Source organism: Piliocolobus tephrosceles, chromosome 18 (assembly GCF_002776525.5).
Source record: "Piliocolobus tephrosceles isolate RC106 chromosome 18, ASM277652v3, whole genome shotgun sequence".
Taxonomy (NCBI): Eukaryota; Metazoa; Chordata; class Mammalia; order Primates; family Cercopithecidae; genus Piliocolobus; species Piliocolobus tephrosceles.
The window spans coordinates 5,600,941-5,628,677 of NC_045451.1; the positions used below are offsets into that span (position 1 = coordinate 5,600,941).

The window sequence follows — 27,737 nt, forward strand, 5'->3', positions numbered from 1 at the left end:
ATGTGTGGCTATATCTTTCCATTGAATGATTAGTTATTTATTCCAGTCTTCTCTGACTGATTTCTTTTGTTTTTTTTTTATGGGATATATTTGCTTAGCGATTCTTTACTGCCAAGTTGCTGGCTCATTTTTGGCTCTAGGTGGTGCCTTAAGCCCATTTTCACCTTGGCTGTAGTAACTAATTGGAGTACTGCTTGTCTCAGATGCAGGAGGCCCCAAAGAGTATATCCTGGCAGTATGAGAAGGCTGACTGGGGGTTTGTGCCCAGGAGTCAGTGGAACATCCATCCTGTGGTGTGGTACTACTGAACAGTCACAGTAATTTGGCATCTCCTTTGGCTGAGTTACTGAGCTGCATTTCCAGGGCTGGGGATGATAGTCTCACCTCCTCACTTTGACTTTGCCTATCCTCAAGGATATTTCTCTCTTCAGGCACTCACAATACTTCCCATGGGTTAACGTAGGGACAGGTCTCCTGCCAGGGAACCCAAGATGGTGGGGAAGCTGGTTGTTCACCTTAATCTTATGTTTCCATTGTGGAGACCATGAGTTCCAAGGAAATTTTCTACGCCCTTGGTTATGGGTAGAATGGGGGAGGGGTGTCACAGATGTGAAATCCAATTCTATTACCATCTGCTCACTGCTCAAGGTCTTTCACTTCTCTGTGGCCTCAGGAACTGTCTCATTCTTGTATTTGAGTTCTGGAATATTTCTGGTGATAATCTTAGCATTGTGCATTTGTTTTGGTTTTCTGTTGAGGGAAGTGCATCCAGCTTGCTTGTATGCTGCTACCATGTTGGATCTGGAAGTCTAAGATATTGTAGATTTTACAACTTGAAAGTTTGTGGCACCTCTGCGTGGAGCACGTCTATTGGTGCCGGTTTTCCAATAGCATGTATTCACTTCGAATTTCTGTGTCATATCTTGGTAATTCCCAGTATTTTAAACTTTTTCATTATTATTATTATATGTGTTCTGGTGATTTGTGATCAGAGATCTTTGATGTTACTATTGCAACTGTTTTGGGGCACCTCAGACAGTGCCCATGTAAGATGGCAAACCTGATAGATAACTGTTGTATGTGTTCTGACTGCTCCACTGGCCAGCTGTTCACCCATCCCTCTCCCTCTCCTCAGGCCCTTCTATTCCCTGAGAAACAAGAATGTTGAAATTTGGCCAGTTAATAATCCTACAGTGGCCTCTAACCATTCAAGTGAAAGGAAGAGTTGCATGTCTCTCACTTTACATCGAAAGCTAGAGGCCGGGCACGGTGGCTCAAGCCTGTAATCCCAGCACTTTGGGAGGCCGAGACGGGCGGATCACGAGGTCAGGAGATCGAGACCACCCTGGCTAACACGGTGAAACCCCGTCTCTACTAAAAAATACAAAAAACTAGCTGGGCGAGGTGGCGGGTGCCTGTAGTCCTAGCTACTCGGGAGGCTGAGGCAGGAGAATGGCGTAAACCCGGGATGCGGAGCTTGCAGTGAGCTGAGATCCAGCCACTGCACTCCAGCCCGGGAGACAGAGCGAGACTCTGTCTCAAAAGAAAAAAAAAAAAAAAAACCAAAAGCTAGAAATGATTAAGTTTAGTGAGGAAGGCATGTTAAAAGCCAAGAGAGGTTGAAAGTTAGGCCTCTTGCACCAAACAACCAAGTCATTAATACAAAGGAAAAGTTTTGAAAGAAATTAAAGTGCCACTCCAGTGAACATATAAATGATAAATCAAAACAGCCTTATGGCTGATATGAAGAAAGTTTCTGTTGTCTGGGTGGAAGATTCAGCTGACCACAGTATTCCCTTAAGCCAACACCTAATCCAGAGCAAGGACCTAACTCCCTTTTATTCTGTGAATGCTGATAAAAGGTAGGAAGCTGCAGAAGAAAAGTTTGAAGCTAGCAGAGGTTGGATTATGAGGTTAAGAAAACAAGAAATATCTGTAGCATAAAAGTGCCAGGTATGGCAGCCAGTGCTGAGGGGAAGTTGCAGCAGGTTCTCTGGAAGATCGAGTTAAGAACATTGATGAAGGTGGCTCCACTAAACAATGGATTCTCAATTTAGATGAGACAGTCTTCTATGGGAAGGAGCTGCTATCAAGGACTTTCATAGCTGGAGAAGAGAAGTCACTGCCTGGCTCAAAGGACACGTTGACTTTCTTGTTCGTGGCTAATGCAGCTGTTTACTTTAAGTGCAAGCCAGTCCTCTTTTACCATTCTGAAATCCTAGGGATCTTAAGAAGGCTGCTAAGTCTACTTTGTCTCTGCTGTATAAATGGGACAACACAGCCTAGATGATAGCATATCTATTTATAGCATGGTTTGCTGAATAAGTGCACTATTGAGACGCACTTCTCAGAAAGCAAGATTCCTGTATTAGTCTGTTCTCACATTGCTATAAAGAAATACTCAGGATTAGGTAATTTATAAAGAAAAGAGATTTTATTGGCTCGAGGTTCTGTAGGCTGTAGAGGATATAGAGTGGCATCAGCTTTTAAGGAGGCCTCAGGAAGCTTACAGTCATGGTGGAAGGCGAAGTGGGGAGTAGACACATCACATGACAAAAGCTGGAGCAAGAGAAAGGAGGGGAGAGGCCACATACTTTTAAACAAAACCAAATTTTGCAAGAATTCACTCACTATCATGAGAATAGTACCAAGAGGGTAGCACTAAAGCATTCATGAGAAATCTGCCCCCTGATACAATCAGCTCCCACCAGGCCCTACCTCCAACATTGGAGATTACATTTCATCATAAGATTTTAGCAGAGGTACATATCTAGACTATATCAATTTCTTTCAAGGTATTACTGCTCATTGAGAATACATCTAGTCATGCAAGAGCTCTGATGGAGATGTACAAAAAGATTAATGTTGTTTTCATGCCTGCTAATGCAACATCCATTCTGTAATCCATAGATAAAGGGTAATTTCATCCATTAAGTCTTATTTAAGCAATACATTTTATAAGTCTATTGTCTTGTAAGTCTTTTTACAAGTCTATAGTTTTATAAGTGTATAGTTTCCATAGATGGTGATTCATTTGATGGATCTGGGCAAAGTCAATTGAAAACCTTTCAGAAAGGATTCGCTATTCTAGATGCCATTAAGAACACACATGATTCAAGGGAAGAGGTCAAAATATCAACATTAACAGGAGTTTGGAAGAAGTTGATTCTAACCCTCATGGATGACTTTGAGAGATTTAAGACTTCACTTGAAGAAGAAACTGCAGATGTGGTGGAAATAGCAAGAGAACTACAGTTAGAAGTGGGGCCTGCTGTGACTAAATTGCTTTAATCTTATGATAAAACTTGAGTGGATGAGGAGTTGCTTCTTACAGATGAGTGGGGAGAGTGTTTTCTTGAGATGGAATCTACTCTGGGTGAAGATGCTGTGAACATTGTTGAAATGACAACAAAAGATTTAGAATATTCCATAAACTTAGTTGATAAAGCAATGTCAAGGTTTCAGAGGCTTGATTCTAATTTTGAAAGAAGTTCTATTGGTAAAATGCTATAAAACAGCTTCACATACTACAGATAAGTGTTTCATGAAAGGAAGAGTCAATTGATACTGCAAACCTTATTGTTCTCTTAAGAAATTGCTGCAGCTAGGCTGACTAGATGCAGCCAGGAGGAACATCTGTCACCGAGGGACTGGGACGTGGGGAAGACAGGGAAGACTGGTGCACTCTGAGCAGATCTTTGGAAGGAAGGCATTGAGAGTGGATGGAGGGGGAGGATACACATGCTGGGCTGCAGGGGAAGGGAGCTGGGGACCCTGCATGGGGCTACTGCACACCATGACATGTTGTTCCTGGCCCCCAACAACTCCTGGGGAAGGGGTGAGTTGAGCAGATGAGGAGTGACCTACTCTTTCCATGGGCCTCTGGAATCCTGGCAGCAGGAGACCTCATGACTCCCACAGACACTTGATCTGGCAGGGAGAGTTGCTTAGAGGGATGATAGGGGCAGGACACTAGCCTGTGAGGAGCTGAGAAGGTTTGGTGTGAGAATATCTGCAGGGGAGCATGGCCAGGGACACCTACTCCCCAAGGCTTGCCAAGCTTCTCTAGGAGACTCTAGCCTCAGGGGAACTGCTGGACCGGAATGGAGCAGGGTGATCTTGCCCATGAATTGAGGCCAGTCTCACCTGAGCACCCTTCTGTCTGCTGGCCTCTCCCAGGGCACCAGCTTGGCTGTGCCTGCTTGCAGTGCTGCTTTGGAAACCCAACCATGGCTTGGACCCACATCATAGCTCCTGCACTGGCAGACCACACCTGACCATCAGAGAGCGCCAACAGAGTGGCCCTCGCTGACACGCACCAGCCCACATGCATTCATTCCTCATTGCAGACTACCCTATGCCACTTTGCTAGCATGCACTTGTCTGCGGCCACCCCCTCATTGCTTTGCCGGCACACGTGTGTGAGTGAACCTTGCCTTACCTTTCTTTCCAGCATGTGGGTGTATGTGCACTCCACCATGCTATTGCTGCTGGCATGAGCACACCCCCCACCTGTTGTCCGTGTGCATTGCTGGCACAAACATGTGCATAGACAACAGCAGGCCTGCCCCCACTCTGTGTTGCCACTTCTGCTGGTATGAACACATGCATGGAGGTAGCCAGCTCTGCGCCTGCCAGCACCCTGCCCCTGTGTCAACACAGCTGTGGGTGTGAATGTGTGTATGGACCCCAGCAGCCTGTGCCCTTCTCTGCCCCACCACCCCCTTCTCTGGGCCCACCAGCCCTGTGTCTCAGATGACAAGCATGCACCCTGCTGTGCTGCTGCTGCTCGCCCATGCAAACAAGCATGGATCCTGCTGCATCCACATGATGCTTTATCTGGCACCACCCATTAGAGTGTTGTGACCAGCATTGTGGGAACACTGGCTCCTCTCGCACAGCAGCTTTCCATCCTCAGGGGGGGTCAAAGAACAAAGCTGGGGTCCTGATATCAGTCTTCCAGAGTTAAAACATGCGGCCTAGGGGTGCTGAGCTGAGCGTTGGCCCCCACAAAATCTACCAGAAATGAAACCAGTCAACTCAGTCTACCTTATGTCACAATCAAACCGCCAGGGACATCAAAGATAAAAGCAAAAACATACACCTATCCAAAGTACAGCAACTTCAAAGATTGAAGAAATATCAGCCCACACAGATGAGAAGGAACCCGTGCAAGAACTCTGGCGACTCAGGAAGCCATAGTGTCTTCTTACCTCCAAACGACCACACTAGTTCCCCCACAATGGTTCTTAAGCAGGATGAAATGACTAAAATGACAGAAATATTATTCAGAATATGGATAAGAACAAAAATCATCAACATTCAGATGAATGTCAAAACACAGTCCAAGAAATCTAAGAACTATAATAAAATGATACAGAAGATGGGAAATGAAATGGTCATTTAAGAAAGAACTAAACTGAGCTGGTGTAGCTGAAAAACTCACTTCAAGAATTTCAGAATATAATCACAAGTAATAACAGAATCAATCAAGCTTGAGGAAGGAATCTGAGCTTAAAGACCAGCTCTACAGAAGAAGTCAGTCAGACAAAAATAAAGAAAAAACAATGAAGAAGAATGAAAAAAAATCTCCAAGAAGTATGGGATCAAAGAGACCAAATCTACGATGCATCAGCCTCCCTGAAAGACATGAAGAGAAAGCAAACAATTTGAAAAACATATTTTATGATAAGGTCTGTGAAAATTCCCTCAACCTCTCTAGAGAAGCCAACATTCAAATTCAGGAAGTGCAGAGAACCCTTGTGAAACACTACACAAGAAGACCATCCCCAAGACACATAGTCGTCAGATTCTCCAAGATCAAAATGAAAGAAAAAACATTAAAGGCAGCTAGGGGGAAGGGGCATGTTACCTACAAAGGGAACTTCATCAAACTAACAGTGGACCTTTCAGCAGAAACCCTACAAGCCAGAAAAGAATAGGGGCCTTTAGTCAGCATTCTTAAAGAAAATAATTTTCAACTAAGAATTTGATATCCCGTCAAATGAAGCTTCATAAGTGAAAGAGAAAGATCCTTTTCAGACAAGCAAATGCTAAGAGATTTTGATGCCACCAGACCTGCCTTACAAGAGGTCCTCAAGGTAGTTGTAAACATGAAAGACTATTACTGTCCACTACAAAAACACACTAAGTGCATAGACCAGTGACACCGTAAAGCAACCACACAAACAAATCTACATAGTAACTGCTAACAACATGACAGCAACAAATCTAGACACATCAACACAAATCTTGAATATAATCAGGCTAAATGGCACAATTAAAAGGCACAGAGTGACAAGTGGATTTAGAGAAGCAAGACCCAATGGTTTGCTGTCTTCAGGACACCCATCTCACATGCAGTGACACCCATAGATTCAAGGGATGTAGAATGACAAAAATCTACCAAGCAAACAGAAAAGAGAAAAAAGCAGGGGTTACTATTCCAATTTCAGACAAAACAGACTTTAAAGCAACAAAAATCAAAATAGAGAAAGAAGGACATTACATAATGATAAAGGGCTCAATTCAACAAGAAGGCCTAACTGTCCTAAATATGGACGCACCCCACACAGGAGCACCCAGATTCATACAGCAAGCTCTTAGAGACCTATGAAGAGACTTAGATAACCAAACAATAATAGTGGGAGACTTCAGTACCCCACTAATAGTATTAGATCATCAAGGCAGAAAACTAACAAAGATATTCAGGACCTGAACTTGACACTTGACCAAATGGACCTAATAGCCATGTACAGAACACTTCACCCCCAAACAGCCGAATATATGTTCTTCTCATCTGTGCATGGCACATACTCCAAAATCAACCACACAACCAGACATAAAACAATCCTCAGCGAATGAAAATAAAGGAAACCAAAATCATACCAACCATGCTCTTGGACCACAGCACAATAAAAATAGAAATCAATATTAAGAAACTCAAAACCATACAATTACATGGAAATTAAAAAACTTGTTCCTGAGTGACTTTTTGGGAAATGATTGAGGCAGAAATAAAGAAATTATTTGAAACTAATGAGAACAAAGATACGATATATCAAAATCTCTGTGACAAAGCTAAGGCAGCGTTATGAAGGAAGTTTATAGCACTAAACACACACATCAAAAAGTTAGAAAGATCTCAGATTAACAATACAACACCACAACTAGAGGAACTAGAAAACCAAGAGCAAATCAACCCCAAAGTTAGCAGAAGACAAGAAATAACCAAAATCAGAGCTGAACTAAAGGAAATTGAGATGTGAAAAATTGTGCTAAATATTAATGAATTCAGGAGTTTTTTTTTTGAAAAAATTAAGATAGACTGCTAGCTAGAGTTATAAAAAATAGAGAAGATACAAATAAATACAATCAGAAGTGACAAAGAGGACATTACCACTGACCCCAGAGGAATACAAAAACCCTGAGACTATTATGAACAACTCTATGCACATAAAGCTAGAAAATATAGAAGAAATGGATAAATTCTTGGACACATACACCCTCCCAAGACTGAACCAGGAAGAAAGTGACTCCCCGAACAGATCAGTAATGAGTTCAAAAATTGAATCAATAATAAAAAGCCTGCCAACCAAAAGAAAGCCCCAGACCAGAAGGACTCACAGCCAAATTCTACCAGCTGTATAAAGAAGAGCTGGTACTATTCCTAGGGAAACTATTCCAAAAAATTGAGGTGGAGGGACTCCTCCCTGAGTCATTCTGTGAGGCCAGCATCATCCTGATACCAAAACCTGGCAGAGACACAATTAAAAATAAAACTTCAGGCCAATATCCTTGATGAACATAGATGCCAAAATCCTCAACAAAATACTAGCAAACTGAATATAGCAGCACATCAAAAAGCTAATCCACCATGATCAAGTAGGTTTTATCCCCAGGATGCAAGGTTGGTTCAACATATGCAAATCGATAAATGTGACTCATAACAAATAAAACTAAAAACAAAAACCACCATGATTATCTCAATAGATGCAGGAAAAGCTTTTGATAAAATTCAACATCACTTCATGATAAAAACCTTCAACAAACTAGGCACTGAAGGAACGTACTTCAAAATAATAAGAGCCATCTATTTCAAATTCAACATTATACTGAATGGGCGAAAACTGGAAGCATTCCCCTTGAAAACTGGAACAAGACAAGGATGCCCTCTCTCACCACTCCAACATAGTACTAGAAGTCCTGTCTAGAGCAATCAGACAAGACAAAGACATAAAGGCATCCAAATAGGAAGTCAAACTATCCCTATTTGCCGGCAAAATGATTATATGACTAAAAACCCCCATAGTCTCTGCTCAAAAACTTGATCTGATAAACAACTTCACCAAAGTTTCAGGATACAAAATTAATGTACAAAAATCAGTAGCGTTTCTGTACACCAACAACATCCATGCTGACAGCCAAATCAAGAACACGTTCCCATCCACAAATGCCACAAAAAGAATAAAATACCTAGGGGAACAAAACACACTGGGGCCTGTCAAGGGCTGTGTGTGTGGAAAGAGAGAGCATCAGGATAAATGGCTAAGGCATGTGGGGCTTAATACCTAAGTGATAGGTTGATAGGTGCAGCAAACCACCATGACGCATGTTTACCTATGTAACAAACCCGTATGCCCTGCACATGTATCCCAGAACTTAAGAGAAAAAGAATAAAATACCTATGAATAGGAATACAGCTGACCAGGGAGGTGAAAGACCTCTGTGAGATTTATTTTTTAATTCTGTGAGAATTACAAAACACTCCTCAGTGAAATTAAAGATGACACAAATGGAAAAACATTCCATGCTGATGGATAGGAAGAATCAATATTGTTAAAATAGCCAGACTGCCCAAAATAATTTATAGATTCAATGTTTTTCCTATCAAACTACCAGTGAAATTCTCCACAGAAGTAGAAAAAACTATTTAAAAATTCATATGGAACAAAAAAGAGCCCAAATAGTCAAGGCAATCCTAAGCAAAAAGAACAAAGCTGGAGGCATCACATTTCCTGACTTCAAACTATATTACAAGGCTGCAGTAGCCAAAACAGCATGGTGCTTGCATAAAAACAAACACATAGATCAATGGAACAGAATAGAGAGCCCAGAAATAATACCACACACCTACAACCATCTGATCTTCAACAAAGAGACAAAAGCAATGGGGAAAGGACTTCCTATTCAATAAATGATGGAGGGATAACTGGCTAGCCATATGCAGATGATTGAAGTTGGACCAATTCCTTACACCACATATAAAAATCAACTCAAGATGTATTAAAGACTTAAATGTAAAACCTAAAACTATAAAAACCCTGGAAGATAACCTAATAAATACTATTCTGGATATGGGACTGGCAAAGATTTCATGATGAAGACACCAAAAATAATTGCAACAAAAACAAAAATTGACAAATGGGACTTTAAAATTAAAGAACTTCTATACAGCAAAAGAAACTATCAGCCAAGTAAACAGACAACCTATTCAATGGGATAAAACATTTGCAAACTCTGCATTTGACAAAGATCTAATATCCAGCATCTGTAAGGAACTTACAAGCAAAAAAAAAAAAAAAAAAAAAAAAAAAAACATTAAAAAGTGGGCAAAGGACATGAACAGACAATTTTCAAAAGAAGACATACATGCTGCCAACAAGCATATGATAAAATGCTCAATATCACTGATCATTAGAGAAGTGCAAATCAAAGCCACAGTGAGATACCACTTTACACTAGTCCGAATGGCTATTATTAAAAATTCAAAAAAGTGACACAGGCTCACAAGGTTGTGGAGAAAAGGGAACACTTATACACTGCTGGTGTGAATGTAAATTAGTTCAGCCATTGTGGAAAGCAGTTTGGCAATTTCTCAGAGAATTGCAAAGAGAATTACCATTTGACCCAGCAATCCCATTATTGGGTATGTTCCCAAAGGAATGTAAGTTATTCTACCATAAAGACACATGCATGTATATGTTCACTACAGCACTATTCACAATAGCAAAGACATAGAATCAACTTAAATGCCCATCAGTAGTAGACTGGAGAAAATGTGGTACATGTACACCATGGAATATTACGCAGCCATGTCCTTTACACTAACATAGATGGAGCTAGAGGCCATTATTTTAAGTGAACTAATGAACAGAAAACAAAATACGGTATGTTCTCACTTATAAGTGAAAGCTAAACAAGGAGTACATATGAACACAAAGGAGGGAACAACGGATACCACCAGGTCCTCTTTGAGGGTGGAGGGTTGGAGGGAGGTGAGGATCCAAAACCTACCTATCGGGTACCATGTTTATTACCTGGGTGATGAAATAATCTGTACAAACCCCTGCAACATGCAGTTTACCTGTGTAACAAACCTCCACATGTACTCCTGAACCAAAATAAAAGTTTAAAAAAATGCCACAGCCGCATTCAGCAACCACCATCCTGATCAGTCATTGGTCATCAACATTGAGGCAAGACCTTCCACCAGCAAAAAGATAATGCTTTGCAGAAGGCTCAGATGGTCATTAGCATTTTTTAGCAATAAAGTATTTTTGAATTAAAATATGTACATTATTTTTTAGACACAATGCTATTGCACAGTTAAAAGAGTATAGTATAAACATAACTTTTATATGCGCTGGGGAACCAGAAAATTTATGTGACTTGCTTTTTTTGTGATATTTGCTTTATTCCTGTGGTCAAGAACCAAATCTGCAGTACATCTGAGATAGGCTTGTTTTTAAGTTTCCCTCTAGTATCCTGGAGAAATGCTTTTATGTAGATCCTCCATCTTTCTCCATTTATTAATACTTATTTTTGTGTTGCCTTTGTGAACAAATTCTTATTTATTATGTTTCCATATTTTGTTAGATTTGCTCTATATCCTATAGACTTTCTGTAATATACTTTCTATTAAAATACCAATTAAAAACTATTCAGTGCTGGCTGGGTGCGGTGGCTCACGCCTGTAATCCCAGCACTTTGGGAGGCTGAGGCGGGATCCGCCAGATCACGAGGTCAGGAGATTGAGACCATTCTGGCTGACATGGTGAAACCCCATCTCTACTAAAAATACAAAAAATTAGCGGGGCGTGGTGGCGGGCGCTTGTAGTCCCAGCTACTTGGGAGGCTGAGGCAGGAGAATGGCATGAACCCAGGAGGCGGAGCTTGCAGTGAGCCAAGATCGTGTCACTGCACTCCAGCCTGAGCAACGGAGCGAGACTCCGTCTCAAAAAACAAAAACAAAAACAAAAAACCAAAACTGTTCAGTGCTTACTCTGTAAGATAGAGTAGAAAATGTCAAGGGTATGAAAATAAAGTTATGGGCCTTAGAGGTATGAAATTGTTCAGCTCTTTAGCAGCAGAACCTGATATGTGCAGATGATCTCATTATGAAATTCTTCTTTAATGTTTTTGGTTTTTCTTCAGTTATTTTTGTATATATCATGTTATCATCTTTTTATTGTTGTAATTCCAAAAATAGGTGACTTTTTGTTCCTTCTTGATATTAACAAGTTTCTTGATATTAATTTTTTTTCTGTGTCTAGTTCAGGTTATACTCCCCAAGAATTTATAATAGGTAAAGCATTAGAAACAGTATACTCCTTTCTGAGTGGTAATTACCTAGAAAACTCAGAGCAGATAATTCATTATAGCATATTTATTAGTACTTGTTAGTATGTGTTTTCTTGGTTTGTACATCTGATGACTTATTATGAAAGTAAGTGTTACAAATTAGTGTTTCTCGTTTGATGAAATCTAATCAATTTTAAATTTCCTGGTTGTTTTTTCCTGTTTTAAAACTTTTTCTATCCCAGGTTGTAAAGATATTCTTCTTTGTTTTTCCTACCATTGTTATGGTTTCAGCTTTTGCATTTCGGTTTGTTATCTGTCCTTAACTGGTTTTGTGTAAATTAGAAGAAAAGTTGATGTTCTTTCCCGGTGTGGATGTCCAGTTGTTTTTGTACCATTTGTGAAAAGACTTTCTTTGCTCATCGAATCATTTTGATGACTTCGTCAAAAATCAATTGCTTGTAAAAGTGTGGTCTATTTCTGAACCCATCTATTCCATTTTATTGATCTATGTGTCCTTTTTTGTTGTTGTTTTGAGACGGAGTCTTGCTCTGTCACTCAGGCTGGAGTGCAGTGGTGCGATCTTGGCTCACTGCAACTTCTGCCTGCTGGGTTCAAGCGATTCTCCTACCTCAGCCTCCTGAGTAGCTGGGATTACAGATGCCCGCCACCACACCTGGCTAATTTTTGTATTTTTTGTAGGATAGTGTTTCACCATGTTGGCCAGGCAGGTCTCAGACTCCTGCCCTCAGGTGATAACGCCTACCTCGGCCTCCCAAAGTGCTGGGATTACAGGTGTGAACCACTACGCCCAGCCAATCTGTGTGTCTTTATAAACACAATCCCACACTGTCTTGATTTCTGTAGCTCTATAGTAAGTCTTGAAGTCAACTTTTTTTTCCTTTCCTACATTGTTTTGGCTATTTTAGGTCCATAGCATTTTCATATGGAGTTTAGAATCATCTTGCCAATATCATTATTTATGTAAGTATTAATTATTTGTAAACAATTTTCTCAAGTACCTGTTGGGATTATGCTTGTGATTGTGTGAAACTATAATAGATAAGTTTGGGTGACTGGACATCTTCACTATATTGGGTCTTCCGGTCTACAGACGTGGCACATCTCCACATTCTGCTTGACAACGCACTTGGCAGTCTTTAGATAGAATATTATTATTGAGATAAAGCATAGAGGGTACTTAACACACTTAGCTTGGCATACATAATCAACTACTGTATAATGTTAATATTTATTACCAGTTCCATTCATCCTCACAAAGCCTTATCAAGTGCTATTTGTATCTGTATTTTACTGAGTTTGGAACTTGACCATGGTTATACATTAGTAAATGGCTGAGCAGGGTTTGGAGTGGGTCTTTATGCGTCTAAAGGCCATGCTTACAGGTACAGTGTCACTGGAAACCAAGGATGGTGAGCCTCAAATTGTATTTTGCTGAATTTTGCAGATGGTCTTGTGTATTGGTAAGTTAAGATTAGAGTCTCCAAGAACAGAATTTATTCCGAATGACTTAAGGAGCATGGGAATTTAATAAAGGATATACTGATATACTTGCTTATAGTCGGTCTAGGAGAGCCACACTCTGTTTATAGATGCAAAGCTATGCTCTGTGGTTTGTCTTTTGAAACTGTCACCAGTATAGTAGCCACTAGCAGCCTCTGGACCTCTACCCCTGCCAGCATGAGGAGCAGGCCGCTGCCACTGCCTCTGCCTCTGCCAGCAGATGGCTCTTCCCATTCTGTCCCTTCTCTCAATGCTCATTTCCGACCCCAGGTTTGCAGGAACACATGTGTCTCATGGAAGGAGCCTGCATCATCAGTGACCTGCTTATAAGGAGGGCTGGGAGTGGAGGCTGAGCATGGTACTCACAGGCTGAGCCATTACCTCAAGTATTGGGAAGCCAGAGTGATTTCCCAGTGTATTCTGCTTGCTAATTTCTAAATAGGCATTTCTCTTGGGAGTAATATGAAAACAAACATGAGAATCTGAATCTGCATTATAAATTCTTGGCTAGTAGATAATTACTTAGTGATATGTTTCACATATTTCTTACTCTATTGTAACATAGACTCTGGACACAGAACAGGGTTTGGATTGTGTTTCTGCCGTTAACCTTGGGCAAGTTACTGTTAACCTCCCTGCATCAGTTTTACCACCTGTGAATTCAGAAAATTATAATGCCCAATTAATATTATTATTTGAGATGTTAATGTATTCTTCTAAGCTATTAAGTGTCTAACTCTGTGGTTGTTATACAATAAGTACTCAAAAACACACCTATTTTATATACACACTCTTTCACACATCTGTTCCATGTGCAGATTGTCTAAATGTAGGAAGAGCTTAACCTTTCTCTGTCTTGTAAGTGGTTACAGAGGGTTGGCGGAAAGAGCTCTGACCTTTGGAGACACCACAGTGTTACAATTGTTCTGAAGTGGGAGAATACCTGGTAATAACAAAATAACAATCTCTGCTTCCTACAGAGATTTGATGTTTATTAGCTCAGACAGTTGCCATTGAGACGTTATTGGCTGCTATACTTTGAAGTGCATTTTCTGCCGTGTCCTGGGGACAAGCTGTGTGGAAGATGAGTTCCTGGTTTTCTGTAGGCACCGTCGGCTGCCTGCCTTTGCTGCACCAGTTGGAGGCCTCCCTTGATTTTGCACGTGGCTGCAGTAGTGCAGGACAGAGCAGAGTCACATCTGGTCCATTCAGAATGTGGTTACGGTGCCTCCACTGAGGCCTCACTTTTCATACACTTCCTCCCTGCTTCCGTCAAGCCCTGCTGAGGTGACGAGGTGATGAGGTGATGGCAGAGCTGTTACCTGGGAATGGTCTGTGTCATTTGGCATTTCTTCCTACGCCTGGGGAGACTGGAAGGGAAGCTACACAGTTCTTGCTAATTACTCAGCAGTAGAGAGGAAAATGTGGGCTGCCTGTGTCCTCGGAACAGAAATAAGACGAGGAGAAACCAGCAGTGTGGCATCTGGGCGAGGAGCTCCCCTTGCGGGGCTGGAAACCCTGCCTCTGTGTTGTCTCTCACTTAGAGGACCCTGGCAAAGCGTGGGCTATATATAACCTTCTGGTGACACTGAAGTTGGAGAACACTGTATAACATTTCTAGAACAGAGCTGTGGCTCCCAAGACAGCTTGGCTTTGGTTTTATTTTGTCTCGTGAAATAACCAGGCCAGGGCTGGAGAACACTTGCTCTTTTCCATGATTTTTCCGTCTGCTTTGCCCGGTGACTTGCACCTTCCCTTTGTTCAGACTTCCGTCTCTGGAGAACTCTCGGGTGTGAGTTGTGTTGCTGTGCCTGATGATCGCTTCTCAGGGTGTGTTCAGACAGAACCAGGAAGCTTGTGTCTGTGTGAAGCCGAGTGGTGCCGCGGCTCTCCCTGCCACAGGAGGCCTAGGGCAGCAGGGCTAGTGTGCTGCGTGGGTGCGAGGGCTCCTCCATGTGGCCAGGCTGCCGTAGCTGGCTTGGAGCTGGCAGCAGAGGGCCACAGGGTTTGGCCTCCAACTAGGTGGGCATGTGCACGGACTCTCACTCAGTTACAAGCATGTGCAGAGGTGTTTTCGTATGAGTTTTTTTATTTCCTATGAGTTTCTTCCACTCCTCTTCAGGTTCGGTTGCTCTCCAGCCCCCTTGTTTCTTTGCCATTTCTCCACCTGCTTTCTTGAGCTCTGTAATTATAGATACCGGTTTCCAGCACTGTTGGCTTACCCACATCAGAAGAACGCTTTCTTCCTTCAGCAGCCACCTTTCCATCAGCGACAGGTGGCTATCCAGGCTCACCTCAGCTGGCTTCCCCTGACTCACTTCTGACATCACCTTTCTGGGTACTTGTGAATGTTGCTGCCTCTGGGACACAGATGCGTCGCTCTGGCCTCAAGCCGGAGGCTGGGATTGCTGTGCCCATGTTGTCCCCGTCGGTGAGGCCAGGGCTTACCAGGGTGAGGTGTCCTCATGAAGTCACTGACTGAACGTGCTTGGCTTGTCCTGCATTGGAAGACAGTGATTGAAACAATCTTATATCTTTTCAGGAAATATTGAAAATGGACATGTGAAGCTCATTGTTATACATTTAAAAAATAACAGAGAACACTTACCTCTTATTGGAAAAGTTGGCCTCTCCTGGAAAACTGATATTTTTGATGGCTGTATAAAGGTAAACAACAGAACCGTTTTCTTTTCTTCAAGTAACTTGATTTCTATATAATAAAAGGTCAGTTTATATGTGTAGATTATATAATCATATACATATGATGTTTCTTTTATAGTCCTGGATTTATTGTTCTAGTTTCTGAAGGTTGGTGCATATTCTGTTAGCCATTGACAACCAGTGGATTCACTCATGAGATGCTTATTGAGGACCTTTCACGTGTCACTGAGTGTGGTGGAGTTGGAGAGGCAGGCAGTCTGCAGCAGCGTTTCAGAACACTGTTGATTACAGCCCCCTACTTCCTCAAAGCACCTCTGTTTTGTGGAAAGAGAGTGGAACTGAAGGTTGGACCAGGCAGGCAACATCTACTCAAAACATCTTGATCATCCATGTACCAATTTAAAACTTTTTGCAGTTATAAATTCATAGTCCAGGATATAGGGATTTCCTTGAACTGTTATATAAAAGATTAGCCACATGGGTGGGAGAGTTGATTTAGTGGTTGGGAAGTGGCAGGGAAGGAGGGAGGAGGAGGAACAGGAGAAAGATGTTCTCACAGTTTTGCTCTCTTCTGTCCTTGTGCCCATGGCTGCTCCTGGTTCTTGTCACTCTCCATCTTTATTTTGTGGGATGAACAAGATTTTCATGGTCCCAGGGACCAGTGGGATCAATCTCCTGTGACTGCGGGGACTTCCTGTAACATGGCTTTATTCTGCGCTGTGCCTGGGCACCTCGTTAGAACTGTTAGTGATGACGACCGGGACCAAGAGTGTATCCTGAAGCACTGTCCCTTGAGCCACTTGATATTTGATACAATGAGATATTTTACAAATCCTATTTATTCATAGCAAATGTTTAAATTTTGGTAAAAATTATGTTTATCACACACCATATTGTTTCATGCCTTTAAGAGAACAGACCTACCTTCTTTCTTTTTCTTCAGATTTCGATAAAGCTTATAATAAAAATAGGTACTAAGATAAAATATTCACATCAAATAGACCTTGAGGATCAAGAAAGGCAGAATATGAATGTGACAGTCTTTGAAAGGGTCAGCATAATTTTTAAAAATAAATTTGTTCTGTGTTTTCTGGTAGTCCAGAGCAAGATGAGAGCAGTCATTTAGTTCTCATTGGGAGAAAAAAGGGAAGTGTAGTAATTATACAAAGAAAGCTTTATCCCACTTCTGATCATTAAAAACAAAATCTCCAATGGGACTTTATGTAGGGCAGACTAAGCTACATAATGGACCAACCCTAAATAGCATCTTAGCAGCAGATGCACTCACAGATTTCTCATAGAAGTTCTCAGAGAAGCTGAAGATACAGCTTCAAAATTGGACTTTTACATGAGCTCCAAGAAGTGATTCTGTAGGTTGCTAAACCAATGTGACTCAGGTGCACAGGTTTTTAGAAAAACAGCTTGATCTGAAAGCAGGATTTTGAGTTTTTAAAGTAGGGAATGGATTGCATGTCCCTGGACAGTTTTCCCCATAATTCCTCCTCTCAGATGGGCTTTGGGAGAAGATAGCAAATAGCTCAAAAGCTTGTACCTTCTCCCTTGGGCCTGGAGGGAAGATGTGGTTTATTTTCTGTTTGCCTTTTATGCTCTTGGGTTCAATATTAAGACTAAGCTGTCCTCAGAATTCCCAAAAGAATAAAAAGTCAGATCAGTGATGTCATATTCCTTGTATTTGCTGTGCAGCTCAGATATTTCTCTCCAGGAATCTGATCACCCTAAGAATAGTGAAATAACATATATTTTAAGAAATTGCTTGGAAGGAGTTAAAAACTTTTTTAAAGCATGGACATAAGCTTAGAAAGTTTCTTAGGTACATATGACTTTTAAAAAAATGTAAAATAAAAACCCTGCTCCTTCTGGAAATTGTAGACACAACCTCTGATGAGGAGCTTCTACTACATAGTTTACAATGCCTGTCAGAGCATAGGCTACTGAGAAAGTGCATCACCCAAATATGATGCTGGTGGAAGGACAGAGAAGTGAGAATGTATTAACGATAATGACGGAGGATGCTGCCTGGTTGGGTCGTGTTGTTTGAAGTGATGTGCGGTCATGAGAGGACATCTGATGTCCTTGGGACCTACTGTTCCCATGAGAATCTTCACCTTCCTGCAACCTCAGAGTTGAGTGACCTCCAACACTTAGTGCTGTGGAGGTAATTCAGGTGGAAAGTATCTTTAGGTTGAGTTTCTGGAGCAAAACTCAACAGATCATACGTTTATGTGGTAAATTATTAAACTTTAAAATATTTAAAAAATCACATTATAAGTAGGTCAGTTTTATATTCCTTTTTTTAAAAAGTCAAGCTATGATATCAAATATACTTTAAAGATGCTTTCAGTGGCCATGTGTTAGTACTGAATCCATGCAGGACATTTGCTCTATAAGTGGTTACCATGCTGTTTTACAAAGTCATGTTGAACAGCTAGGCTATCCTCTCTAGGTAACCTTGCTGCAGTCTTCAGTATAAGTCAGGTAATCAAAGTGAAATACTCTCCTGCTCTGTCTCCTCCCAGTGCCTATCAGAATTTCAGACGGATGGATTTTCTTTTGGTGAGGGTTTTCCCGTATGTTTCTTTTATGTTTTTCTTTCACTCGTTGGCATCTTTGATGTTATTTTAATGTTACTTCTAAATCCGTATGGAGATTGGCATCAATTTTTATTTAGACTAGATATTTCAGTGGAGTTCTGTGGTTCTGCTTTGCGTAAGAACAGTTGAGTTCAGTAGAGCCTGCTATGGGCACATCGTGGCTCAGCATGTTGCGGGTGGCCGTGACCCATGAGAAAGGCACCCTGGCCACTTTGCTTGACAAGCACTGCAGCTGCATGGGTGATGAGGGCTGCTGGTGCTGATACAACTGAACAGCTCAGGAAGAACAGGACAGTCCCACATGTGCAAGTGCTGCACTCTCCCCAGACGCTGAGTTTTGAGCCTGGCGTAGTTCACTGGTCCATGGGGGCGCAGGTGAGGAGAGACTTCCTCCTGCGAGGAGGGTGAGGTCTGCCGACGGCTCAGATGTGCCTCCTGGACTTACAGGGTGCGAGGGACTGATTTAGGAGAGGATTGAAAACAAGCTCTGTGAGGAGAAAGAGGAAAGGGCCAGTGGGAGGAAGGCTCGTGGGAGGTTCTGACATGCATCCCCCTCCAGAAGATTGGGAGTGATTTATTCTAGAGTAGGAACCCAGTGGAGAAAGAGATGCTTCGGACAGGATGGGAAATAAGGAGCGAGGTTCTAGAGGTGAGGGGCAGCTGACCCGAGGAGGGGTGCGAGACCCATTGTGCCACTGCAGCTGGTGCTGAGGCGGGCCTTTTCCTAGCTGGCTGTCCTGCCTGGGATGGGCTAGCGCCCAGGGACAGGAGTGAGAGTGATTGGGGGGCATTGGAAAGGCAGCTGGGGCATGTCAGGAGGGGCCTTGAAACCCTCAGGAAAGAATTTGGATTTTGGTGTATCTATAGATGTTGTTAAAGAGTTTGATGTGCCTATTGTGTGCTAGGCCATGTTTTAGGTTAGGAGGGAATTGGAGAATGCTGGACTTTGAGAACTAGGAGGGCTTCAGAAGAGAATCAGCTCCCAGCTCTTGATCTGGCAGCAGAGGGATTGGGAGAGCAGAAAGACTGAGACACCCACTGACGGCTTAGGGCTGTGAGCTGCGTCCTCACCAAGGAGCCCTTGTGCCCCACCGGCCGCTCCTTCCTGACTTCTGCCAGGGTTTCTCCTCCTCAACCTTCTTGCAGGTGATGGGACCCAGGGCTCCACCTCCTTCCTCCCATGGGATCTCACCACCATCTCTATGCTGGTGGGTTTGGTGAGGTTGTAAGTAACACAGTCAACTGACTGCTAGCCCAGTGGCTAAGGAAAGTTGTCTCAGGGCAGCTTTCTAGCCATGGAAAGTTGTCTCAGGGTTTTAAGCTCTGGGTGGCATGCTCAGACTCATGTTTTGTGAAGGTGTGTCTTCTGAATGTGGGGAATGAGTGGGGGATGAGCTGGATGGCTGACTCCTCAAAGGAAGAGCAATCACTTGGTGTCTTAGTCGGCCTGGCCTGCAGTCACAAACCACCGTCAGCTGGGTGGCTTTTAGCCCTAGAAACTTATTTCTTACCGTTGTGGAGGCTGAAAGCCCCAAGGTCAAAGCATCAGCAGATGGGTGTCTGGTGAGGGCCCTCTTCCTAGTTCCTGCAGGCACCTTCTAGCAGTGTCCCCACCTGGTGGAAGGAGCCAGACAGCTCTGTGGGCCTCTTGTATAAGGACCTCAGTCCTATTCATGAGAGCTCTGCTCCCATGACCTAATCACCTCCCAGAGGCCCCACCTCCTAAAAACAGTCACATTGGTGATCAGATTTTAAGACACGGGGTTTGAGGGGCACAAACGTTCAGACCATAGCACTTGGATTAGGGCAGTGGCAATGGAGACGGACAGAAGTAAAGCTGTTGGAAAGAGAGGTAAGAACTAACAGGACTGGGTGATGGTTGGCGCGTCAGGGCTAGGAGGGAGGCCCCTAGAGTGACGCCCACATTTCAGGCATGCACAGCCAGATGACTGATGATGGTTTCACCAATCCCTGGGATGAGGAGCACCAGGAGAGCTTTGCTGGGAGGGTCCTGAGTTTGGATGTAGTTCTGCTGGACTTGAGGGACCCTTGAAAGATCCCGGAAGCTGAGTATGCACTTGAATATTTAGGGCTTGAACTTGGAAAAGAAGTTCGGCTGGAGATAAATTTTTGGGAATCACAGGCACGTTGGTGATAGCTTAGGATATGGATGTAGATGAGTTCCACTTACGGGGAGAGATTACGTAGGGTGAAAATAGGGCCTAGGACCAAGCTGTAGAAACCTCAGCAATGGGAGTGGGTAGAGAGCTACAGGGCATGTGGGTTCTGGATGCATTTGGGGAGGTGGAATTACTCTTCATGTTTTCTTGAAAAACTAAACACTGCTGAGAGGCAGACTGACAGATGGTCACTGGATTTAGTGGCCTTACCAAGAGATGTTCGGTCAAATGATGGAGAAAGGATACCAGGCCAGAGTGGTTTGAGAAGTGAATGGGTATTAATGGACAAATCCAGCAGAGACGGCTCTTTGGAGAGGGCTGTGTGGGAAGTGAGCAAAGAACAGGGGTCTGTGGGGCCCAGGGAGGCTGTTTCTCTCTCGCTGTCTCTCTAAGATGGGAGTTACTTGAATGTGTTGAAGGCTAAAAGCTGATGGGAGGACAGAGTAGTCACTGGAGAGGGGGACGTCGTGCCTTTGCCAGATGGGCTATGCTGCAGCAGGAGATTACAGGGCCACACCCGGGAGAAGCAGATGAGAAACACATGTGAGGAGAGGTGGGTGCAGAGGAGCTGGGCTGTGGATCTGCAGTGGGAAGTTGAGGAAAACATCCTTCTCCCCTCTCTGTGAAGGCCAAGGTCCTCTGCAGAGAGCACCCTCCTAGCAGGATGTGGAGGGCTGAGGAAGGGGATGAGGCATTGTTCCATGAGGCGGAGAGGGAGCCACCCAGAGAGCCAGGGTGGGACCCTCAGGCCATGCTGAGGGTGGTGCGGCTGCATGGGCACCCAGCAGCTCTGTATGCAGCCCTCCTGCGGGGCTTGGTGCTCACGTCCAGACAGAGGTGCTCAGGTCCAGACGGATAGAAAACAACTGGGCTCCTCCAGGGCTGGGGTTTTGCTGGACCTGGACCTAAGTTGTGATGCGAAGGGAACGAGGGAGGTATGTGCATTGGCAAGAGTGTTATTCCAGCGAAGGCCAGTGAAATCTAAAGTGGAAAGGAAGAGGCAGGAGAAGGAAGGGCTGGCGGCGGGTGGGCTAGGTCCATGGGCAGTGCTCTTCAGGCCTTTTTACATATCCACTGCGTTATGGGCATATACAAACCACACATTCATGTGCAGTGAAAACAGCGTTCATGAAATGACGTTTATGCTTACTCTGTGCAATGCGTGCTGACTCTGTTCTCTTTCATTTTGTTTCATTTTATTTTGACGAACAGTTGTGTCCTGCTAAGTGTAATTCAGGATGCATTAATAGGTCATGGCTTGCAGGGTGAAACACTGGGTGGATCTGAAGTACAGCTGTAGTGGAGATCATCCAGTCAATCAGCTGGAAGATGAAGGTGGCAGTTAGAAGACAGGGTACCTGAGGCGTTGATAGTGGAAGTGGACCGCTTCTGGGAAGTGATGTGTCGGTGGTGTGACTGTGGGAGTGAGTAACTGAGGTCAAGTCGAGGAGGAGGTCATGGAGTTGAACAGCTCAGGAGTTGAGAGTCCAGGATACTGGAGGCTCCACCAGGGTCCCCACGGATGTTGGGATCACTTGGGATGACAGTGAGACTTGGAAGACTTGGGAGAGAGTGAGAGGGAGAGGCAGGCAGCAGGACTGGCGCCAGAGTCCTGGAAATGAGAGTGGGCAGACAGGAGGCTGGCACATGTCGGAGACGCGCATGGAGCAGGGGTACAGAGCTGAAGTTCAGAGCCTCGGAGAAGCAGGAGGTTTCTCAGAAGAGGGGAGGGGACGGCCTAGTGGTGGCAGTGAAGACCCAGGAACACAGCCACACTGCTCTTCAGGGTGATGCCGCCTCGCGCTCGGAAGCACTGACTGGTTGTTGGTGTGATTTGTGTCACATCTGTAGCCTCTGTACTTTAAGTTCCATGAGGACAGGGACAATATTTGTGACACATTTCTCTGAGCTCCCAGTGCTAAGTCAGTCCTAAACTGAGCCCTGTGAGTGCTCCTGTGTATATTTGAGAATGAATATTAAGTGATGAGACACCAGCCCAAGTATAGTCTAGGTTATGAAGTAGGCCATGGAAAACCAATGATAGTATTCTGGATTTTGATGCCACACGCAGCATTTCTAGTCAGTTTTACAGAGTCACGATTTTCTGTGAAAATCAGGTCTGATTGACCTTTTTATCCTTGTCAATCTGTGTTTATTTTGCAGAGTTGTTCCATGATGGATGTAACTCTTTTGGATGAACATGGGAAACCCTTTTGGTGTTTCAGTTCCCCGGTGTGCATGAGATCGCCTGCCACACCCTCTGACGGCCCCAGCTTCTTGGGACAGACGTACAGCGTGGACTACGTCGATGGGGAAGGAAGAGTGCATGTGGAGCTGGTGTGGATCAGAGAGACCGAAGAATACCTTATTGTCAACCTGGTCCTTTACCTTAGTATCGCAAAAATCAACCGTTGGTTTGGGACTGAATATTAGCAGTAGGTGGCAAATTATTGTTGTTATCTAGTTGTTTATTTTTGACTGGCTTTGTTTTTCGTGTTGAAAGTTAAAATAAAGCAAATCTGCAGAGTGCTGTGTGATGCCTTTCATCTCACATTAGAAATTACGATTTATGGGTCATTTTTAAGTTAATGTTTGAAGGATTCAGTTAAATTTTAAAAATAAAAATAACAGTGAAACTTCATATAAAAAGAAAAAAAGGTATTTACTTCTCTTCCGCCCTGCGTTAAAATCTAAGAACTTCTACTTAAGCAAATGATCATGTGATCACTCTGTGTGTGTGTGTGTGTAGGGGTGTGTTCTCATAACGGGTTTTCTTTATTGGTAAGAAACTCAAATGAGAAAATGTACTTAAATATTAATATAAACTTCGTTGTATTCACTAGAATTAGAAAGTGCTACATTCACGACAGTCAGCAGCCATACTGGTATTTAATAGTGAAATAGACCAGTGGCCTCATTCACAAGGGAAGATGTATCTGAGATCACAAGGAAGTTATAACTTAAAAGAGGAAGGCACGGTACAAGTCCAGTGGGGACACCAGCTCTGTGTGAGTGGGGATGGAGATGGATGAGTTACCAAAACTTCCTCTGCAGAAATACTTTAAGAAAATTGACAGATGATCAGGATTCAAATAGGGGTGATAAGTATCTAACCCTATGTTATTTTAGGGCATTTGGTTCTACGTGTGTTTCAGATTGCGTTGGTTGCTTTGATTATACTTTTATCCCTCACTTGAACGTTCCCCTCCGAGGTGGTTTTCGACATCCTGCCATGTTCCTTCTCCTCAGGCGTGCATGAGCACATGCTCCCTCTCTGTGTTTCATTCTTCTCCCGTTTAGTGACCCGGCCACTTTCTCTTTGGAGGTGTGTGTATGATGGTGAGCGTGTGAGAGTGTGGAATACAGAGCCTGAAGACAGCAATCAAGTGAAGATGGGGAACAGATATTATGTTCTTGCCCCAAAAAACGTGAGAGTAAAAAGGATTTCTGCTGCTGACACCGTCCTCTGCACTCCTGTTCTCCACCACCTTGGGCCAACGTCCTTGGGAAGAGGAGTCCGAAATGCGGTCAGATGTGAGCACTGGGCTGTGTTATTTCATGGTGTCACCAGTGAGGGAATGTGGAGTGTCTGCCCCAGCTAAGTGAGCATCAGGGGAGGGAGGAGGCACTGGCCTGAGCACTGAGCCCAGATGAGGACCAGGAGTCAGGAGAGGCCCGGGATGCCCAGTGCCGCTTACAGAACTGCGTTGGAATACAACCACGGGAAAATGCGTGGAGGCCCCCTGCGCCCCCTGGGTTAAATTGTGAGGGACTAGGTGTCCTGACGATACTGGAAACACAGTAGAGCCAGGGAAGGAGCCCTGTCCTCGACCTCCTATTTAATGATGTTTGGATGGAGGGGGGAAGCAAGGACCTCCAGGGATGGCAGAGTGGAGCTCTGTGGACACGAGCGCCACCTTCCCCGCCAGACTGCTAGTCCTGTGAGAAGGGATAATGATGACTCTGGCTCACTGCTTCATCCCCAGCACCTAGGAGCATGCCAGGTGCTCCATAATCAATACTCAATAATGATTTGTCGAATCAATGGAAACTGTTATGGGGATATAACAGCAGCTATGGGAGCACAAAGGAAGCAGGGAGCAAGTCGGACTCCGATGATTCTGGGAGTCCCTTACATCTCAGGTGACATCTGAGTTCACCCTGGAAGGGAGGTTTACTGGGCAGCAATGGAGAAGGGTGAGGCAGAGGAGGCAGTGCTCATAAAGCCTTGGTGCTTTTAAGAGTCTCATCAAAACAGGTGTGCATGCCACACACAACCGAAAGATGCCAGCAGATACCCCGTCCCAACATAACTTACACGTGTCTGAGATATTAATATTCAGCTTTTAAATCTGTCTCATATTTGCCTCCATATTTCTACATGTATTTAAACATACCAGATTATGAATTCCACTTTTTTTTCCTCCCAGGATACTTCAGCCCTGGAGTTCCATCTCTTTGCTGTGAACTGCCTGTTCTCCAGCCTTGCTGGGCAGCTGTCATTCTGGGGTTCCCTGCATGCATCCTCCATTTTATGGAATCCTGTCTTCCTCTTTCCTGGTTCATATCCTTTTCTTCAGAGGTACACATTCTCCTGTGGCTTTCTAAGAAAGATGACCGGAAGATACATTTTGAATCTATGAATTTCTGAAAAATGTCTGATGGATAGTTTAATTGGGTACCAAACTGTAGGAAGAAAAATGTTTCCACTGGGAACTTTGAAGACAGGTGTTACCATTGTTGCTGTATCTCATGCCACTTTGCCTTTTCTTCCTCTCTGTGGTCTTCTCTCTTTCTCTGGTCGCTGGAAGCTTCTAGGATTTACTCTTCTCTCCTGGTATCTTAAAATCTCAAGATGATGTGCCTTAGAATAGGTTTTTGTGTTCATTATGGGTCATTTTAATCTGTAAACTTGTGTACTTAAGTCTTGGATTTTTAAAAAATCTGACAGTACTTTCTTTGCTGCTTTCAGTTTTGTTAATGAACTGTGATTCTTTCTGGATTGATTCTCTCAAGTGCCTTATCTTTTCCATCTGATCTTCTGTCTTTTAGTCTTTTGTTCTGCTTTATGGAATACTGCATCATTTTTGTATTTTACTTTTTATTTTGATGATCAAGGTTTTCTAATTCCTTCTAAAGCATTTGTGTCTGTTTTATAAATGTGATATTTTCTCTAAAGCAGGTGTTGGCAAACTTTTTCTGCACAGGACCAGATAATAATTGAGGCTTTGTGGGCCATATGGTGTCTGCTGCAACTCCTCAACTGTGCCATTGTAGTGTGAAGTCAGCTATAGATGGGACACAAATGGGCATGGTTGTGTTCCAAAAAGACTTTATTTATAAAAACAGCAGCTGAATTTGGCCTTCAGGCTGTAGTTTGCCAAGTTCTGCACACATCTCTAGGTTATTGATTTCAATTTTCAATAAGGTTTTTAACCATTTGGCAAAACCATAGTAGTAATAATAGTCTTAGGCAAGAATCTTCAGTAGATACTAAAATATGTGGGTAAAAGTATGATGAGAAAGGAGATACTGACATAGTCTCAAAGATTTTGCCACAAAATAAAATTAGTTACCAAGGAAAAAATAGGAAGTTCACAGTGAAGGAGCCTAGGACAGCACCTTAACCAGTGCTTAGCGGCGTCAGCAGTGGGCGGACGTTGCCTCCTGATCATGCCATGAGAAAGACACTGTATCATTTTGTGGCATTTTATCAAAAATGTATAACAAGGATGATACATGGGGAAACGTCAGACAAATACAGGTTGAAGGAAACTCTGCACTTACATTTGTACTTGTAGTCTACATTCCCCTTTAAAAGTGTCGGGGTCGTAAAAGGCAATGTCTCCTCGACTGGAGGGGGCAGATGAAAGCAACACGTGATCTCAGATGGGACCCTGGATCAGAAGATGGCACTAATGGAACCACAGGTGAAATGTGAAGAGGGCCTGTAGATTACAGCATGTCAGTGTTCATTTCCTGACTTTAATATCAAAATGTGACGTCAACATTTGGCAAGTCTGAATGAAGGGCATATGGGAAAGCTTTGTTATATTTTTGCAGCTGTTAAATAAACCTGAAATTGTTTCAAAGTAAAAAGTTAACATAAAAAAACAAAGTTTTTCACATCTTCCCATGCCCTTTGTTTTGTGGAATTCAGGCTGTCTTTGTCTGTCTATTTGCCTTGCTCTCAGGCTTGCCTGTTGGAGCCTCTGCTGTCTGCTCTTATTTAAGACTGTAGCCCTCAGAAACGCAGCAGGAGGTCTGCCGAGGGGACCCACTTGTCAGTTGGTGGCTACACTGGAGTAATTGGGCCCTGCACTGCGTTTGATACTGGGACCTCCAAATATGAGTATTAGGAAGCCTGTTCTTTAGGGCTGCCAGTTTCTTCACAGAGTTCTCCCATTTCACAAGAGCCCAGGGTTGCGCAAGTGTCCCCCGTGTAAAGGACATGGAGAGGGGCTTGCTGTGGTCACAGCCCGGGGAAGGTAAACCTGACACAGCTTGGGCCGTGCTGAGAAGGGAACAGCATGTCCAGATAGAGTTGGACTTGATTCTTTACATGATAGGAAGTTTTTAAATGTTTTGCTTTGTTTTCATATACAGAGGTAATACATTCAAATAATAGGAAGATAAATTTCAGAATATAAACAAAAATTTTGTTTCTAAACTACTCCACCTCCATCTAGCCAAAGTGAATTGTCGTTGGTTGGACATGTGGTTTCCACACAGATGGGAAAGGATGGACTGGAGCAGGAGGACGTGAAGGCAGGAATAACAGGTGGGAGGTCATGGTGGGAATCTGAGCAGAAGTATCATTTGTGTGCTCTTGGCCTCCTGTGATTAAGGGTGTGAGAAAGGGAAGTGGACCAGGACATGGAACAAAGGATCTTAGGGGGAAATAGTTTACCCTAGTAGTATTTAGGTGGCCAGAGCTTTCCAAATGTTAGCAATTTGAAAACAACAGGTATATCTACTTTGGGATACACTTAAAAATGTCTTTCTCCAGGTTCCTAAATGACAAGACAATATTTTTTTTTAAATCAAGGGGTTCAGTTTGATATTTATTTTTAGTTTTTTTCTTTTGAAGCACTCTCAAACTTACAGAACTGTTACAAGTGCAGTGCAAATAACTCTTTTTCTTTTTTAAATGACTGAATCATTTGAGAGTAAATTGCTA

At 43.2% G+C, this 27,737-nt stretch overlaps 1 protein-coding gene across 4 annotated transcripts in view; it reads left to right on the forward strand.

Annotated features, from left to right (window-relative positions):
- The window catches only part of FBXO15 (F-box protein 15), a 68,417-nt gene extending 45,218 nt beyond the window's left edge, over positions 1 to 23,199 (forward strand). For all 4 annotated transcript variants that reach the window (XM_023224160.3, XM_023224162.3, XM_023224163.3 and 1 more), the window contains 2 exons: positions 15,647 to 15,771; positions 22,721 to 23,199. In XM_023224160.3, coding sequence (XP_023079928.2) covers positions 15,647 to 15,771; positions 22,721 to 22,990 — 395 coding nt within the window. In that variant the 3' untranslated portion in view covers positions 22,991 to 23,199. The remainder of the gene's footprint in view (positions 1 to 15,646; positions 15,772 to 22,720) is intronic.
- Positions 23,200 to 27,737: the final 4,538 nt, after the last annotated feature.